General features: G+C 40.4%; 1 protein-coding gene across 1 annotated transcript in view; it reads right to left on the bottom strand.

The window, feature by feature from the left end:
• gabra6b (gamma-aminobutyric acid type A receptor subunit alpha6b) overlaps positions 1 to 20445 on the bottom strand; it is a 63541-nt gene that overhangs the window by 28668 nt on the left and 14428 nt on the right. Inside the window, exon 8 of the mRNA XM_033978867.2 lies at positions 7511 to 7785. Within this exon, the coding sequence (XP_033834758.1) occupies positions 7511 to 7785 (275 nt within the window). The remainder of the gene's footprint in view (positions 1 to 7510; positions 7786 to 20445) is intronic.

The raw sequence follows: 20445 nt of genomic DNA, 5'->3' as shown, positions 1-20445 counted from the left end.
CGTCTTGAAACATTTTTAAAACTGAAAGCCACAGACTGGTGTTCAATACAGTCGTCGATTGCTTTGACAGAGCCGCCGTACGTTTAATAACTTTATAAACATTAATTTTACGTCTGTATCATAATGCGACGTGATGTTCCTGAGGTCACAATTGTAGTATCACTTAAATTTGCCATAAAACGAAGTGCCTATAATTATTTGGGCCAGTTCGCGCTTCGTTCTCGCATGCTTGAGGACCAAAAAAAATGAATCTGTGGGCCACATTTGGTCCCTGGGCCATTCGTTGGACACCACCTGGTTTACAGCGATCCAAAGTTATTCCTCACTTACCTAAATATTGTAACAGAGTGGAGTTTTTGTCCTACAGTGAAACTAACAACGTACTGCCTATAATTATTTAGGCCACTTCATCCGAACGCTTGAGGGCCAATAAAAATGAATCTGAGGGCCACATTTGGTCCCTGGGCCGTACGTTGGACACCGCCTCGTTTACAGCGATCCAAAGTTATTCCTCATTTACCTTATGCGTTCTTAAATGTTGTAACAGAGTGGAGTTTTTGTTGTTCCTACAGTGAAACTAACAATAACTAGCATGCTAACCGCGCACATTCTGATTATCGGGCAATAAACCGCCTTATAATTAGACACAGACAGAACACAACAGACTTATTTTGAACTCTTATACAATATATGTCAACTGAGGAAACTTAAATATGAAAAAAAATAAATTAATTAATAAAAAAAAAAAAAAAAAAAATCAGGTACTGTCCCTTTAAATGGAAATGTTAGTTAAAGGCTCACTATGTAACTTTTCTTGTTCATGCTTGTCTCCATGAACGCATCATCGCTTTGCCTGAATGTTAACCCACTTATTTATCTCTATGGAGACCAGCAGGTGATGTGACTAGGCCTACAGGTCAGCTCCATGGAGAGGCGACCCCGCTCATAATGAGAATCCATGTTTTTTCAACGCATTTCGACACAATAAAAATCCCTAAAGTTGAGTTTTGATTTCGATACTTGTTGATACAGAACCAAAACCACACTATGCATAGATCGCCGGATGAGAAATATGTTGTCAAGAAATCACCCACGTAATGTTTCAACGCGCCATATGGCAACGCCCGTCTCCTTGGCGATGTCCGTACACGGCCTACGTGAGTGACAGAACAACGAGTAAATGGATATACGCGAACTTCTACGCTTCGACAAAAGAACCAGAGCGCAAACGCAAGGGTCCGCTCGGGCTGTGTCGGCGCTGCCCGCTCGTCGTAGTCTCTTTAATCTACGGCCGTTACGTAATGCGCCTGAGCGTGGTCCACTGAGCCACTGGCTGTCCTCCTCCGTTAATATCTGGTTATCTCACTGTCCCGGGGCAGAGAGGAGGGAGGGGGGGGCGGGGCGTAGAGGCTGGTATGGGGCAGTGGGGTAGAGGAGAGATGTTGAGAAGCTGGTACGGGCGGAGAAATGTACGGGTGAAAGATAAAGGGGTGGAAAGTGATTAGAAATCGTCACATATGTGTGTTTTCTTGGGCAATTCCAGACCAACCAATGGCTCATAAAGGTGTTTTTTTGTGTCAAATTTTGTGTTTTTAATTTACGGTAAACTCACCCACAGTCCTTTTTTTATGCAAACTTAAAAAGAGAGCTGTGTAGTCATGTTTTGTGCAGCTTTTTTCCACATTTAAGTGTTAAAATTAAGCTTTTTCTGGACTATTTAAGCAGCAGATTGGCCAAAACTAAACGCCGGCTTTGGTTTTTGAGCTTTAAGATAAATTGGCCAAACGATATATCGGGCTTGATTTGGTGCGTCAATTTGGTTTCAATATTTGGGAATAACTCAAACATCGTGATTTTGTTTCTTAAAATAATGTGATATTCTGACTTACCCCCAAAATAAACTAGAATCTAGGACTAATCGCCTCCGTTCTATGACACATTTTTTTGTTTAAATTGAGATTTTCAGAGTGAGAGTTTGAGAGTTCACCTGTTTGTGGTGATTATGAGAGTTTTTCATGAGTAAAATCCCATTAGCTCCATTGTATTTCAGTGGGAGAAGCAGAATTAACCACCAAACGTCGCAAACTGTGGAAGACCAGGGCTGTTTTGGCAACTGACGATCACTCGACCTCACGTGAGTAACACCAGACCCTAGTTAGGAAACATAACTATGTATCGTACTGTATTAAAATTATCAAGAAGTACTGCGTATTGTACATGCTAACAACCCGGTAATACAAATGTGTTTAATCTAATATTATGCTGGACCAAAAATAAAGCAAACCACGACAGTCTGACAGTCAAATATTATGCAGAAATACTTTTTAAACTGGAGCTGGACTTTAGATAATGACTAGTATTTATCTGCACACATCAGAATTAATGCTTTTATTTTGTTCTCCTGTTAAAATGAATGGGATGGAATAGTGAAGGGTTAAGTTGAAGGGTCTATACCAGGGGCGTCACACTCATTTTCAACCGAGGTCCACATCAGCAAAATGGCCGCCATCAAGGGCCAGGTGTCACTGTGCGGCAGAGTAAATGTCACTAATATAACCGAATGTCGACGTAGACTGTGCCGACCCCGCCTCATAACACAAAAAACATACAGGTTTTTCTCCTCAAAGCACAAACTTGTATTCACCTTCACCTTTCTTCTTTCCAACTTCCTTCCACGCCGACAATTTTCCTCTACATGAACATTTTGGGATGATTATTTGCAAATATTTCTCAGTTCCACTTGCTGGGAAAATCTCATTAGTTTATTGTCAGTGCAAACATTAAAACAGTATAGACTTAAAATGACAGTCATGCCGTTTAATTTATCTTCTCACGGGCCACATAAAATGACATGGCGGGCCGCATTTGGCCCCCGGGCCTTGAGTTTGACACATGTGGTTTATACTCTATATGAGATACAGAGGTCCCTCGTTTATCGCGGAGGTTACGTTCTAGAAATAACCCGCAATAGGCGAAATCCGTGAAGTATCAGCTTTATTTTTTACATTATTCTCTATGTTTTTGTCTGTAAAACCCCTCACCACACACTTTATACACTTTTCTCACACAGGCGTTAACATTTTCTCACATTTCTCTCTCGTTTAAACTCTCTCAAAGTTCAAACCTTCGTAGGCGTCTTTGTCGGTGCTGAACGTTTCATCGACATTGTGGGTTTTGTCGGGGAGAAAACAAATTGCAAAGATACAGCACTTCAGAGTCACACTGCGATCCAACGTTTATGTAAAACTGTACAGGAGACACGGCACGGAGGAGACTGATGGACAATGGTCTACAGTCCAACAGCCAATCAGGACAAAGAACACAATGCACGTTCAGACAATGTAAAAAAGCATGAAAATTGCACTAAAAAATTCTACGAGACCTGCGATATAATGAGGGACAACTGTAGTCTGAAAATACGTAAATACGACTCAAAAATATTGGTTTATGAATTGATTTGGGCTTTAACTTGGATGCCCTTACTGATTTAACAACATACTGCTAAGAATTGAGGCTCATTATTAAACATGTTATGCTACTTGTAGATAGAATAGAATTTTTAAAACAACATGTAAGTCTATGTGTTTTAAAGATTACTCTAAACTGTACAATGCGCATGTAGAAACTGGATGGAAGCCCGGAAAAGAGATATATACATAAAGAGATGTTCTGTAGATCGCAAATCAAAAACACAGCATGAGGCTTGGAAATAAACGCAATGTGAAACAGATGGGATGATACTGCGGCTATTACAACGGGAAAACCTTTCTAAAAATGGGTGAACCAAAGATAAGGTGCAATAAATCGCCTCAAACAGGTAAAAAAATATGGTAAAAAATGAATGTAGTTGCTTTTTATCGTTTCTTCACGATGCCATCTTGGTTAAATATGTCAAATAATGCCCTGTGCAGTTTTTATGGTGGAGGTAGAACTGTCACCGTAACATTTTTTTTGAAGTTTGATGTATTGCTGCAGTAAATATAGACAAGAAATTCATGCCACCGACACAATAACAAGAGCAGATTTACTTCTAGATAAAAAACAACCAAAAACTTTCCCCAAAAATGTGCACGCAATAAATATTGACCCAAAAAATATATATATTTTATGAACCATCTCACTAAACCAGGACTAAATCGGGACTAAAGTGGGACTAAAGTGGGACTAAAGTGGGACTAAAGTGGGTCAAAACCAGGACTAAACGGGGACTAAAGTGGGACTAAAATAGGACTAAACCAGGACTGAACCAGGACTAAACCAGGACTAAACTAGGGCTAAACCAGGACTAAACCAGGACTAAACCGGGACTAAACCAGGACTAAACGAGGGCTAAACCAGGACTAAACTGGGACTAAACCAGGACTAAACTGGGACTAAAGTGGGACTAAAGTGGGACGAAACCGGGAAGAAACCGAGAAGAAACTGGGACTAAAGCGGGACTAAAATAGGACTAAACCAGGGCTGAACCAGGACTAAACCAGGATTAAACGAGGGCTAAACCGGGACTAAACTGGGACTAAACCAGGACTAAACCGGGACTAAACTGGGACTAAAGTGGGACTAAAGTGGGACTAAAGGGGGACTAAAATAGGACTAAACCAGGACTAAACCAGGACTAAACCGGGACTAAACCGGGACTAAACTGGGACTAAACTGGGACTAAACTGGGACTAAACGAACTATCTCACACTCTGCGGACTAAACTAGGACTAAACCTGGTCTTAACCGAGACTAAACCAGGACTAAACCAAGACTAAACATGGGGAATCAGCGTTTCAGTTTTATGCCACTACATTTGTGATTAATTATGCAAGTAGAAATGCATATAAAAACCCAAAATGTGAGCCTAAAATTGAAAAACAGAACCGCCAGAATTTATTTCGCATACATTAAGTCAAAACCTCATCTTGTTTTTGTTTTTCGTGAACCCTATCTTGCGTCGCGTCTCGTCGAAATCGTATCTCTTCCCCTCCGTCCTTGTTACACGAGACAAGTCCACCCTACATGACACGAGCTATGCATGTAAGTCCTGCCTGAGCTTATATTGTCAGGGTATGGCCATTAGTGTCCAGCGCTCACACCCAGTAAACCCTCTCTGCGCCCAACATGTCAGACCAGGATGTGTCATGGACGATCTGCTGGGGACATAAATAATGCATCGAGGAAAACAACAACTGCTGTTATCACTCATCAGAAGAAACTGTCAGAATGCACTCTAAAAAAAACCTGCTCCATTTGAAGAAACTCACTGTAAAACCGCTCGTATCAGACAAGCAAATCGAGTCAATGAGATGGAGAGGAAATGTAGAGTCGTAAACAAGACGCTACTTCAAACTGAAATATAGTTTGACCGAGTGAGAATAATGCGTTTTTGCACTAGTACACATGTATTCGCCTGGGATCCAGAATAAACACTTCTCCAGGACTTATGAACATGTGAGTGTGGTTACTAGGTCGAGTTCAGATGGGCGTGATTGACAGGTGGATTAAACGAGTCAGGGACACACGTGGTCCGTCTGTGTCAAGACAAATATGGCTGATTGTGAGGAAAAAGCAAAGGAAAAAAATGTAATTCACAAGGGACTGAAAAGTAGGGTGAATTTCTGTAGGAACAATGAGCAAAGCACTAAACTGTTGAGAGGTGAGAGAAATCGAGACCAGGAGGAGACCAAGACTTCTGAGGAACAAGACCGAGACGAGACTGAGACTTTTAAAGAGACAAGACCAAGACTTTTGAGGATCGAGACGAGACTGAGACTTTTATAGAGACAAGACCAAGACTTTTGAGGAACGAGACCGAGACTGAGACTGAGACTTTTATAGAGAGAAGACCAAGACTTTTGAGGAACGAGACCGAGACGAGACTGAGACTTTTATAGAGACAAGACCAAGACTTTTGAGGAACGAGACCGAGACGAGACTGAGACTTTTATAGAGACAAGACCAAGACCTCTGAGGGTCAAGACCAAGATGAGACTGAGACTTTTAAAGGCCGAGACGAGACCAAAACCTCTGAGGAACGAGACAAGACTGAGACTTTTTAAAGAGACAAGACCAAGACTTCTGAGGGTCAAGACGAAGAAGAGACTGAGACTTTTATAGAGACAAGACCAAGATGAGATTGAGACTTTTAAAGGCCGAGACGAGACCAAAACCTCTGAGGAACGAGATGAGACTAAGACTTTTAAAGAGACAAGACCAAGACTTCTGAGGGTTGAGAAAAAGATGAGACTGAGACTTTTATAGAGACAAGACAAAGACCATTGAGGCATCAAGACCCGAGATGAGACTGAGACTTTTAAAGAGACAAGACCAAAACCACATCCATCGAGACCAAATTGAGACCATCTTTGTCATTTCCTGCATTTATTGGCATTTTATCATTTTAACATATACATAAATATATATCACAGTTTTTATAAATCTGTCTCCATTTCATCAGATTCACGCTGATTTAGGCTTCAAACATTTTGTGCCCTTTTTTGGACCCTCTCCCCAGGTTGAGAACCCTGGTTTCAAGCCGACTTCCACTTGCACTTTACAGAAAACCGCTTCAAAATGAGTTGGATTTTAAGCATGCGCTAGTACACTTTTTTCACATTTATAACTGGAATCACATTATCTTACTTATACGCAGTGATATTTTTCAGCCTCTGCACATTTACTGCGATATACAGTCTACATTTACCACAACAAATGCACACCGTGACAAACACAATGGATCTGTGCACTTTAATGAGGCAAACTTCAGCCACATGTCTCAGTCTTCTGCGTGGACACTGTATTATAAGTTTAGAGTAGTCTTTTCGTCTGAGTCTGGTCTTGGTGATGGGGAGGAAAACAAAGTCAAGCGCACGGGCTGCAGTGAGAACCCCGTGTAGAGGGACTTGTACCCGTGCAATCCTGGTACAAGTTTTTTGCCGACAGCAGCGACCTCAATGAAACGTGATCGCACTCGTCAAGTGTCACACCTCGAGTCTGTGACAAGACTTAGTCCAAGACCAAGACCGAATCCAAGAGCCCTCAAGACTAAGACCGAGTCCAAGAGCCCTCAAGACTAAGACCGAGTCCAAGAGCCCTCAAGACTAAGACCGAGTCCAAATGCGCCTGAGTCCGAGATGAGACCAAAACCGTAAAAAAAACTGTCTCAAGGCCAGTCTCCAAACCAAGACCGTTCTCAAGTACAACACTAACAACTGATTTTAAAAGCAGCTCTTGGCCAAAATAAGGCTGTTGCTTCCTGTCTGCATCTAATAATAAAGCGTTTTGTTGTTCGCAAACCAAAAAGTAAGACCAGTGCGCTGCTGGTTTTTGTTTGTTACTGGCCTCGGGAATTGTGAAAAATGCTTACGAACTCACAATAAATAATGAAGATGAAATGAAATAGGCGTGAAATAATTAATTAAACAGAGGATCGACCGAGGACAGCTGCATAAAGTTGAAAACAAACTACTTCACTTTTGGAGAGTGTCACAGCCGTGTATAAACAAACAAACCGCACTTGACTTACCGACACCTCTCCATCGTTGGCGGGAGGACCGGGGGAGGAGCCGGAAGCCGAGGCCGCCTCCTGAGCGGCGGCCTTCAGAGCCGCGGCCTTCCTCAGCTCCCTGTTGGCCTGGAGCGTGGAGAAGTAATTCACCGCCGCGAACTCGATCAGCGCGGAGAAGACGAAGGCGAAGCACACGGCGATGAACCAGTCCATGGCCGTGGCGTAGGAGACTTTGGGAAGAGAGTGACGGGCGCTGATGCTCAGGGTGGTCATGGTCAGCACGGTGGTGATACCTGCACGAAGTATAAAGTACGTTTTAGACAAGCGCACTTAGAAACTAGCGTGTACTTTATAGCATTAGCAGTAAAGTCACAAATGTTGAACCTGATCATTTCTATTAGCGAGTAGAACCTAAAAACGACTTTATTACAACAAAAATCTGCAGTTTAACATTAATTTTAGCTGCTCCAAATTCGTATTAAACAACATTGGCATATGGATTTTCGTTTTGTCATCTGAAACCAAGAAGGATGGACAGGGCGTGTTTCGCGTAAAATCTCAAAACCGCCAGAACTGAGCTGTAGAGGCTGCACTAGCACCGATTTATGATTGACCTTTACGCTTATTTCCAACTGGCAACACAAATGTGACACTCATCCGAGGCTCGTTCTGTTTTCTGATCGGATAATAGTCTTGAGAACCAACGCACAACGATTAGAACATGAACAACTTGGTCATTATGTCCAATGTTTTTCTACCTAAGCGTAAATCAGCTTTATAATTGTTTTCACTGAAAGCTGTACTTGATTTGAACATATCTATCTTGTATTTAGGAGCGTAGAAAAGTTACACAGTTCACGTTTTAAGAAATATCCCAATGGAGCTCAGCAGTGACCCGCGCTCTGGTTCCATAAGTAAATTTTCCATTAATTTTCACATATATTGTTCAAAAATTTAAACTATTGAGAGGTGAAAGACATTGAAAAACACGCTAACCAGCTACGTGCTAACTCATATCCATAGCGTTGTTGTTTTACGCCCAAAAAGCACAATTAAAACACAAGATTTGGCAAAATAACTTGGTGTTTTTTAAAGTTTCAGCATCAGATTTGAAGTAAAACTGTTGCTCTTGTGATCTTTAGTTCCCACAGAGATGATTAGCCCTTAGCAAGCTTTGAAACTTTTGATTTTTTTTGGAAAGTCTATGAGAAAAACGAACGAGAAATTTGCTTCCAAACCCGGGAGGTGGGCGGTCACTGTTGCGTTTCACTGGCTTTGCTCACGTTGCTAACAGAGCAGAGGGCAGGCAGCCATTTTATATTTACACGGGCCTATGTAAACTTGAAATAAACCCAACAAATTCAGTGTTACAGCCGTAAATGTATTAAGGGAAGGTTGTAGACCCAATCTCGAATACTTTCTATTAACAACGTACGCCCCAATCAAGAACGTCCATGCCAACTTTAATTAACTGAATGTATTTTCCGTCTGATTTACTGGAAGCTGGAATTTCATTTTCTAAAAGCCCATATGTAAATCCGAACACACATCAGTTTCTCGGCTCTGTTTTACGGCGCACATCTCCACGGCCAAAGCGTGTAGCACTGGAGCTAGCAACTGAGCCAAAAAGTCACTCCGGCCGTGGCTAATCTTTGGCTAAGCGGCTAACCCCTGCCCCACGCTGGCATGGAAATGGCATGGCAAAAAAAGCGTATCTGAAAACACACGAGGGCCGAACGGGCACGCTAATATTTGCTTATCTTTTAAAACAGGCTAAAGAAGAAAGTACGGGGAGAGGATTGGGTCATATGTGTGGAAGTGTTGAATTGACAATGTAGGTTTAAGGGGTTTGGATGAACAGCTTTCTCTAAGGGGGAGCAGGACCAAGATTACACATGGATTTGTGCTGTGGACATGGGCAGGAGAGGAGTAATAAGGATTGGAAGGAGAGAAATACAGTGCACAGATTATACAATTATTTTATATTAAAGAAAAGAGCTAATGTGTTTTGGGTTTTTTTGTAAATCCAAAATAAACATATAGAAATAATACAAATAATACAAATAATAATAATAATAATAATAATAATAATAATAATAATAATAATAATAATAATAATAATAATAATGCAAATAATCATAATAATACAAATAATCATAATAATACAAATAATCATAATAATAATAATAATAATAATAATAATAATAATAATAATAATAATAATAATAATAATAATATAAAAAGTAAAATCATGAAAATAATCCCGTCCAGGTTTGAATTACATCCATACAGTAATTGCAAATTTTCTCCATCCAAAGACATGGGTTACGTTTTAAAGTACTACATCAGTTATTTCAGTACACCGGGTTACAAGCAGAGATAGACCAATATGCGATACACTAAAAAAGTCCAAATATAGGCCAATAGATCGGCTAATATTTGGACTTTTTAGCGTAGCAGCTCTCAGTGATATTATATTTTAATAGATTTGCTGCCTAGAAAATAAACAAAAAGCTTTATATTAACAATTTAATAAGAAGAGAAAGCTGCAAAAAAAAACATGACAACACAGCTCTGATCCGTTTGTGGTAAAAATTAATCAAAATTGGCTCTACGTATCGGCCTAAAAATATTGACAGAGCTCATTGGCCACCGGTTGCTCTGGATTAAATAGTGATTTTCACATTTTGCAATTGTGATTTAGGTTTTACAGATTCTAATCAACAGTAAAAGCAAAAGTTAAATATGTCAAGCTGCTCATCCAAGTCGATTAGCGGCGAAACGTCTTCACTTCTACGTTTTGTCCAGTTGACAGATTTAACTCTTGACTTTGGATCAGACCTGGACGACTGAGGGATTACGCAAACGATTCTAATCAAAGTTCACGTTTTAAACAAGTCTAGAAGAATTGACAGAAAAAAAAACTGAACTGACAAACTAATACAAGAATCACATTTCAGAGCATGTTTGGACAGATGTAAACTACAGGGTGAGACTTTTTTAATGCAGAATAACACTGGATATTTTGTTTTATGTGGGAAAAAATGATGGCGCTTCAAAAAAAACGCCGCCTTTTTGATGTTCTAATTGCATCCACACACATTGAGATTTCAGTTTGGGATAAATCTCGCAGCCCTGCCCCAAACCAACACCAACACAGGAACTTGAACTTTGCAATTCACATTTGAAGAATCTGCAAAAGAGTAAAGACCAAACGCATCTGGGTGACACCGGGTCAAAGATACGGCACAAGATGAGATGTAACCGACTGCAACAAGGTACAAAGGGCACGTTTGACGACCAACAGAATCTTGATCTCGAGAAAAAAGAACAAAAGGACTACTGGACTGGCAGCCGGCTTCTACCCAGTATTATTCTCCACTTTTAAGCATCAGACACATTTTACTGAAGGAGTGTTCACGGGAATTAACAATTAAACAACTAATGCACGACTAACAGAACATATCGATCTCTAATTGTCTCTCAAACAAACACATGGCCGGCGTCAGAGCAGAATTGTCATTTTCTGGCGAAGTCAAATTCTACTCTCAATGCTTTATTTGGGTTTTTTCACTAAAAGTTTGAAAAAAGGACTCAGGCAGTGACATTAAAATAAGAATATTGCTACTTAATGATGCACTGGTGATTCAAAAACGAAATTAAAAGTGTAAAATGCAGTACGTTATGTTATAAATGTGCCTCGCAAAGAACCTGACAAGTGTACAACAACCATGGGACCTTCAGCTGCGGCGTCTTAGTCAACCAAAGTTTATATTTAGATTATAAGGATTTCTACGGGACGACAGCAGAAAGGAGAAGTTAGTGAGAGTCAGAGAGGGTCTAATTGTGAAGGAAGTGATCGCAGACGGGTTAGTGTTGAAAGAAGTTTATCTCATGAGATGAATGAAGGTACAAACAGCAAAGGAGGCTTCAGTACTTCTACTCAGAGAAAGGTACTACCTATAGAAGGCCTGAGTTTATAAGGATTTAACTCATTTTACACACTGTCCGTACAAGGTCATAAATGGATACACCGTTAGATGTTTGCGGGAAGGTAGAACACGTCACTAAAAAGATACTTGCAGTCACAGAAAAGACGTATTACACGAACTCTTGTCAACCAAAAGATGACAAGAGTTTGTGTAACGCTGATGAATTCCTGTATCGTGTAACCAAAGTAACAGGAGTCAGTGAGGACGTCTTAACCTCCTGAGGCCCGAGCTCTTGCAGGACTTTATTTGCAAAAACTATTAAGTGCTTGAACACATATATTTTGTGTAAAAAACAAAATGAGAAACAATTGCGCCTCTGGGAACAATGTGTCTCATTTGTGCTGCTGACATATGCCTTTAAATAAAATAAAATAAAATAAAAATAATAATAAATAAATAAATAAAATTAAAAACTATATATTAAAATACAATAAAAAACAAAATAAAATAAAAAAATAATAATTAAATAAAAAATGAAATGCAATTAAAAAAAAAAAATTAAAAAAAAAATTGAAAAATGAAAATAAATAAATAAATATTCTAAACTCTTAGAAATATTCAAAACTGACCATGTTCTTGTTGCTGTTCTTCTAAAAATTTGCACTGTGGCCTAAACAACCCAAAATGAGTTGTCCACAGATGAGGACACCAGGTCTCAGGAGGTTAAAATAAGCACGTGTCGTTTTCTTACAGAGAAACAAGTTGACCTCGATGTTCCAGACACGCAGTATTCAACACAAGGTTTAAGAGGAAAGACATAAAACAAAAATCATGCTTTCAGAGATTGTTAGTATTTTGATATTCATGTGTAAAATGACATATTGAGCTCATGATTCACACGTTTAATCTGTTTGTCGAGTACTTTTTGTAGTTTTTTGCATGAACTCCTGCGCAATTGTCGCCTTGTGAGCGCAGTTCAAGTCTCATAGAGAATAATAGTGTAATAGTTTTGAGCGTAATAGTTTTGAGAGCGTTTACCCCGCCCCATTTTAAGTCAACAAATCGATCAACAGCGCATATCTTTAGTATCCATCCATCCATCCATCCATCCATTTTCTTCCTCTTATCCGGGGCTGGGTCGCGGGGGCAGCAGTCTAAGCAGGGACTCCCAGACTTCCCTCACCCCAGACACGTCCTCCAGCTCCTCCGGTGGGACCCCAAGGCGTTCCCAGGCCAGCCGAGAGACATAGTCCCTCCAGCGTGTCCTGGGTCTTCCCCAGGGCCTCCTCCCGGTGGGACATGCCCAGAACACCTCCCTAGGGAGGCGTCCAGGAGGCATCCTGAGCAGATGCCCGAGCCACCTCAGCTGGATCCTCTCAACGTGTAGGAGCAGCGGCTCTACTCCGAGCTCCTCCCGTGTGACTGAGCTCCTCACCCTATCCCTAAGGGTGCGCCCGGCCACTCTGCGGAGGAAGCCCATTTCAGCCGCTTGTATCCGCGACCTTGTCCTTTCGGTCATTACCCAGAGCTCATGACCATAGGTGAGGGTAGGAACGTAGATTGACCGGTAAATCGAGAGCTTCGCCTTCCGGCTCAGCTCCTTCTTTACCACAACGGACCGATACAGCGACCGCATCACTGCAGACGCTGCACCGAGCCTGTCAATCTCCCGCTCCATCCTTCCCTCACTCGTGAACAAGACCCCGAGATACTTGAACTCCTCCACTTGGGGCAGAGACTCACCACCCACCCGGAGAGGGCAAACCACCTTTTTCCGGTCGAGAACCATGGCCTCGGATTTGGAGGAGCTGATTCTCATCCCAGCCGCTTCACACTCGGCTGCAAACCGCCCCAGTGCTGCAGGTCCTGGCTCGAAGAAGCCATCAGGACAACATCATCCACAAACAGCAGAGAAGAAATCCTGTGGTTCCCAAACCAGACCCCCTCCGGCCCCTGGCTGCGCCTAGAAATTCTGTCCATAAATATAATGAACAGAACCGGTGACAAAGGGCAGCCCTGGCGGAGTCCAACATGCACCGGGATCAGGTCTGACTTACTGCCGGCAATGCGAACACAGCTCCTGCTCCGGTCATACAGGGACCGGACAGCCCTTAGCAAAGAGCCCCGGACCCCATACTCCCAGAGCACCCCCCAAAGGACACCACGAGGGACACGGTCGAATGCCTTCTCCAGATCCACAAAACACATGTGGACTGGTTGGGCAAACTCCCATGAGCCCTCGAGGACCCGATGAAGAGTATAGAGCTGGTCCAGTGTTCCACGACCAGGAAGAAAACCACACTGCTCCTCCTGAATCCGAGGTTCGTATCTTTAGTAAGATAGTAAAGAAAAAATAAATTATTACTATCTTTAGTAATAATTTATTTTTTCTTTAATTTCTTTAGTTGGGTACAACTGTATTAGTGGAACTGAGCGCTGGATGTGTCTGAAGAGGTTTTATATGTCATCCATGCATGTTTGAGTAATCTAGCGTTCTCTCACATGCTCTATTTCTGGCATACCCAAAGTCAGGCCCGGGAGCCAATTGCGGCCCGTGTACAAAGTTCCACTGGCCCGCAGCCTCTGGAATAAAAGTAATTATGTGTTGACCAACGTAAAATACACATGTACAAGTGATGTTATATTTCACCGAGGACGGCAGCAGGTCCGGGCCGTGCTCCGAGGTCGCGCTCTCGCTGACTTTTAACGGCAATTGGATAAAGACGGGTTTAAAGAAATTCAAACATTTGCTAAGAAAATGCTGAGTTTGTTTAGTTCTCGGTTATGAACTTTAACAAGAAACGTGCGAGGACGAGACTGACTGACCTGTGACGTTTTGCTCGTCCGGACCGGGACTATTTACTACAGTCCAGATCTCAGCTTCAGTCCAGTCTCAGTTTGTTTGGAGAATAAATTTGAAAATCTCAGTGAATTAATGTTATAAACCAGGACTAAACCAGAACTGAACCAGGACTGAACTAGGACTAAACCAGAACTGAACCGGGACTAAACCGGAACTAAACCGGGACTAAACCAGGACTAAACCGGGACTAAACCGGGACTAAACCGGGACTAAACCAGGACTAAACCAGGACTAAACCAGGACTAAACCAGGACTAAATCAGAACTAAATCAGAACTGAACCGGGACTAAACCGGGACTAAGACAGGACTAAACTAAGTCAAAACAGGGACAAAACCAAGACTAAATGGGGACTAAACAGGGACCAAGCCAAGACTAAACCAGGACTAAACAAAGACTAAACAAAGACTAAACTGGGAGAAAACCAGGACTCAGTTTGTTTGGTGAATAAATTTGAAAATCTCAGTGAATTAATTTTATTGTGATAATCCAAACCACAGATTAAATGTTTCACTTTTTCATATTTATAATCTGTGTATAATTCATTTTGTTTTTGAAAGGTGAAAGCCAGTTGCAATAAAAAGTAAAAAAAAAAAATTAAATAGTTCATGTGCATTTAATATTAATGGTTCAAAGAATGATCAGGGTGAATGTTCGGCCCTCGCACCTTTTCACCTCACCGAATCTGGCCCTTATTGCAAAAAGTAACTACAGATTTGGCCAAAATATCTGTCTTTCTAAAGAAGCATTTTGATTGGGATTAGTTTTATGTTTTGTAATAATAGTATTCTGTTCAAATTGCACGTTTTAAAAAGGGGTTATTACACGAAATCGTTTTTTTTTTTCAGCTTTCTACCACGTTATACGCGTCATCAAAAACACACCTCAATAGTTTTTACATGTCATCCATGCGTGTTTGCGTAATTTAGAGATCTCTCCCTGGCCCTATTCAAACTCTCCTCACGGTAACGCTGTAAGATCCTGTGCAAAAGCTCCGCCCGCGAACCTACGTCACCCACGCTCCCGCACGATAATTCTCCATAAATACACAAAAGCACGATAGAAAACAATACGCTACGACTTCACAAACCCGATGCAACGCGTGAGGAGCGAAGGGACGGAGGGCTCAGAGCATCAACGACGAAACTGAAACTTATTAGTCATGTTTATATGTTGTTGTTTTTTGGGCAAATATAGGGTTTTCAGAATAATAAAAGGTAACACGGTGAGCTAAATATGTTACGTGTTAACAGTTAAAACCCCAGATAAATGTCGCGTGTGTACAGTGAAACCTCGGCCTCCCCCGGTAAAGCGTACTGCGTGTGTGCTCCGGATTCAACCTTATTAAGTCAAATAAAGATGCTGACAATGAACATCGCTCTTAATGGCCCATTAACAGAGTAGATATCTAATTCACTTTCATCAAGCTAAAGCAAGCAGGGAAAACGGGCCCATTGAACACTGGTTTTAGCAAATGTAGGCTGTAATTATGCAAATGTCATTAGCTCCGAGAAGTGTATGGAGAATGGAGCACGCCGCGTAATGTCTATAAAACGTTTAGCGTATGATTTTCATAGATTTACTGACTCCGGTCGCTGAGACATATCTGAGCCACCTCATCGACTCGGAAAAACAGCAATCAGCCTCCTACAATAAGTCGCCGCACATCCACGGCCTGTTTGGACGCGCGGCTCGTTTGCGTAGCTGCCGTAATAATCGAATGGGCGCTGTACGTTTGGAAAAAAAGAAAGAAAAGTGGAACAATAACGTCTCATTTTAAATTGTTTGCACTCGTCCAAAGCAGTGGTGGAATGGACGAAGTAAAAGTAGTAAAGTACTGCGCTTAAGTACACATTTAAGTATCTGTACTAAGGCTGGGTATCATTAAGATTTTGCCGATATGAGACATACCTCGATACGATACATACCTCGATATACAGACCACGATACGATACATACCTCAATTCATAGGCCACGATACGATACATATCTCGATACAGACAGATTCTTTTTCAATTGGATATAATATGATATGATATATTTTAAATCGATTCAATACGTTCAGCCTCATGTTCACAGAAAATAGTGGTGCATTTATCTTCCGTTTATTGAAGATGAATGAAAATAACCAAGTGCAGTTTGTTTAGTGCACTTTGCTAACTAGAAGAACACATCAAACTGTTAAATTGATCCACAGTTTATTCAAGCTCCACATTTACATTTACACAGAGACTTGTGCAGGTTAACGGCTCTAAAAGATCACAACATATCGACTAAAACAACTGTGATACTCAAAGTTTTTGTGTCTGTGCGAAGCTAATATGAAATACAACTATTTTAATAATCAAAAGTGTGAATCTATGTTCTGCATAAACACGTTTTTTCCTCTAAACAAGCCACACAATACTGCTGTGACAAAATAATTTGGTAAAAATATATCGATACAGCAGCCCACGATATTAATACTGTATCATCAAATTAAACAATACGATATTATGATAGTTCAATATTTTTGCACACCCCTAATCTGTACTTTACTCAAGATTTTAAAGAGGATACTTTTACTTCACTACATTTCAGAGCAGTATCTGTACTTTCTACTCCACTACAGGGTTGAAAACTCAAAGTACAGTTTGTTATATTACTGTGTGAGATCTGCTGAAAAGTCTGAGGGTTTATTTTTAACACATTCATAATTTGAGCAAACAAAAACGCAAATGCAAATACAAAACAGCCAGAAAAACACAATCCACTCACGTGTTTCTATTGAACAGAATTCAGCACAAACCTTTATCAAAATCACTGTGAAGCTACAAAACATGCACAAAATACTCTTTAAGCACATTTTTAAACTTCTAAACTTTTACTTAAGTAGATTTTTCTATGGGATACTTTTACTTTTACTTGAGTATTATTATTTTTTGCTCCAGTATCTGTACTTTTACTTAACACAGAGTACTTCTTCCAATACTGGTCCAAAGTTAATCCTCACGTATTCGCCGCAATTTTTTCCAAAACTTTGAGTCCAGAGTGGAGTCGGGCGTCACGGTATACATCAGCTAGCATGCTAACAGAACACCTAATGATTCTCAGACAGTATAAAGCTTTGGAATTAAATGCTGACAATACACAGCTGATTGATTTTGAAGACAAATTCAGCTTAAGTACATATAAAAAAAACAACTACTTGAGTACAGACCTTTAAGTAGAAGTGAAATTGACCAGTATGTCGTCATAAAGTACCAACTATTCGACTATTTCAGCGCATTTCACCCTTGTTTTTAGGCATCAGACAGCACAACGTGGACAAGCTATTGCATAAAACTGACATCAGCATCCTTTTTGATGTTTGCCATTTTGTATCTGGCAAGTCACGGCTAAACCTTTTCCTTTTCTGCGCAAAGAGGTAACGTTTTGAGGCACCATCTTTGTGTCAGAACAGTCCGGAAATGCACAACACAAGAATGAAAAACAGCACAGAATTCTGCAGAATCGACATTCAAAGCACCAAATGCTGTTAAACTGAGGTATAAGATGTATTTTGTAAGTAAGCACTGAAAAATATGTGAGCGTTCAAACAGAAACTGGATCAACCGCGTGTTTTTACTGACAGACGACTGGCTGTGAACATCTCCATTTAAAATCAATCACTGACAATTAGAAATGTTTGAATCTCCATCTTGATTAACTGCACATTAATTAGGAAAAGTATAGTGGCAGGATGTTGTTTGAATGAATAAAAAGACATTAAAATAAAACAAGCAAACTAAACTTAAAGCAGACGTATTCTTTTAATCATGTTCCCTCAACATTTACTCACCCCAAGTTCTATTTGGAGAGATTTGTGTAAGTTTGAGAAATCTTTAAACACTTATTTTATAGATGCCATTTTGTTTTCACCACCACCTGCGAACGCGCACTGTGACGTACTTATTTCGTTCTATAATTTTATTTTATTGATCAACGATACACGTAGGATTCGACAGCGTTGCAAAGTCATTTTGGTACAACTGAAAAAAAAAATCCACTGCTCGCTACCGACGCCGACATCAGCTCAACGCGGAAGTCAGCGGACATGTTTCTTTTATTAAGCCGTTTTAGATCACATCTGTCAAACTCAGGCCCGGGGACTGAATCTGGCCCGCAGTGTAATACTGTTTGGCCCATAAGATCATATCAAATGTGCATTAGAGCTTGTTCCACTAATACTACAAATCCCAGAATGCTTTGCTTGTACGCTGGCACGCAGTCGAGACCAATGCGCAGAGTAAATGAGAGTGTAGCAAATTAAGCTTGAAAATGTTTTCTCTATGCACTTTTTCTACTCCCAGGCATGGACGGTTAATAGTTTGAAAGTCAAATTTTCACTGAATGAATTATTTATTTTTTTATTTTTTTTATTTTTTTATTTTATTTTATTTTATTTATTTTATTTATTTTATTTATTTTATTTATTTTATTTATTTTATTTATTTTATTTATTTTATTTTTTTTATTTTTTTTATTTATTTTATTATTTTGACTTGTTGGATTTACTTTTAACCGGAACTTGAAAGGCTACCGAGAAAGTCATAATTTATTTTATTAATTTAAATAAGAAATGAATAGCACTCGCTAAACTAAAGACTGTTTCGATATGAACAGGTTAAACGTTACATATCAGGCGCAGTCGATTTTTCATTAAATATTGAGTTTGGCCCATGGATTTCTCTCAGTTTTTTTATTTTATTTTAGTTTGACACCCCTCGTCTAGATGAATATTGCAATTTAAAACATGCAAATTATAACATATTGATCCATTGTCCAGATTAAAGCTAAACACAATATGAAAGACTTGCGACGCAGCGCAGTTTCCTTTTGAGTTCGAGACACAAGTTTATTTCTGGCTGTAGTTTACGCGCTCGTACATAAGGAGGCGGGGCTGTGTGAAACCTGCCTGTCAGGGTAAAAGAAGGGCAAGGAAGATCCACAAAAGAGGAGGAAAAGGGGAAGGGAGGGGGGGCGCTTGATAGAAAAAGAAGAAGAGCTTGCGGCGTTTATGTCCTTTTTACAGCAAAAAAACGCAAGGTACAAATTAGGCCACACTCAATTAAGTCAGAGGGAGAGAGAGAGTCGCGCTCCAGGGACAGTGAGCTTTTAGAGTCGCTGTTGACAAAGCGGCGAAGAGCAGTCTTAATGTACCAAGGCTGCCTCTGCTTAAGATACATTTCTACAGTAATATACCACCGAAAGAAAAGGCTTTTGAATGGGATTCTTAGATATGGAACGTTTTTATTTATTTATTTACTTTTTCCCATTGGAGTTTGAGTGCACTTGAGCTCCAAAGGGATTCCACAACAAATAGCATGCATTAGCGATTGATACTTCGCAGCCGGTGTCATTAACATTCACAACATTAAAGGGGTGGATGAAGCTAACGTGAGGCACTGCTCTGTCTGAAGCTCTGTTACTCGAGTTACACTGACATTTAAGCTTTGGTAAAAACACAATCTGACCTCAAAGAATTGGCTTATTTGGAGTCACGACGAGGGAGCTCAAACACGGCGCGCTCAAATTACATTACAGGCACAAGCTAGCTAACATTAGCCAAGAATTTTTTAGATTTTTGTTGAAAATCAAACACCCAACCCACGTTAACTCGCATAGATAAAAAGGCTCTTGAAATTATGTTGGTTAAATCCATTTTGTGTTTTTTTTTTTCCCTTTAGAGTTTTCAGACTTCAGCTTAAAACTTATTTGGCATTGTTTGCTAATATGTGCATTAAGTCACCATGGTAACAGTTGAACATTCCACCCAAAGACATAAATGCAGTATCCCCCCAGCGTGACGTTACGGCAAAGTGTGAATAGTTTTCTGTTAGGCTAAGTGAGTGTGACGTCGCCCACAGCGTTCGGCTCCAGTCAAATGAAGCTCATTGAGGCTAGCGGTTATAGCGGCGAATTTGGAGCTAAGTTCTACATTTGGAATTCCGACCACGAGTATCATAGCAACCAAAGAGCCAATCTGGAGCGAGGCTGCTGAAGGTAACGCCCATTCCTGCCCGCACCTCTGGTTTAGAAGGGAACGAGCGCTTAGCAACTCTGTCAATCAAACCTGTTGCTAACGCTAGGGGAGTGACCAAGCCTGATTTATCCGTTATTAATGTTCATATCTTGATT

This window comes from Periophthalmus magnuspinnatus, chromosome 14 (assembly GCF_009829125.3).
Source record: "Periophthalmus magnuspinnatus isolate fPerMag1 chromosome 14, fPerMag1.2.pri, whole genome shotgun sequence".
Lineage (NCBI taxonomy): Eukaryota > Metazoa > Chordata > Actinopteri > Gobiiformes > Gobiidae > Periophthalmus > Periophthalmus magnuspinnatus.
Note: the sequence above shows the minus strand (reverse complement) of the source record. Positions and strands in the feature narration are given on the sequence as shown.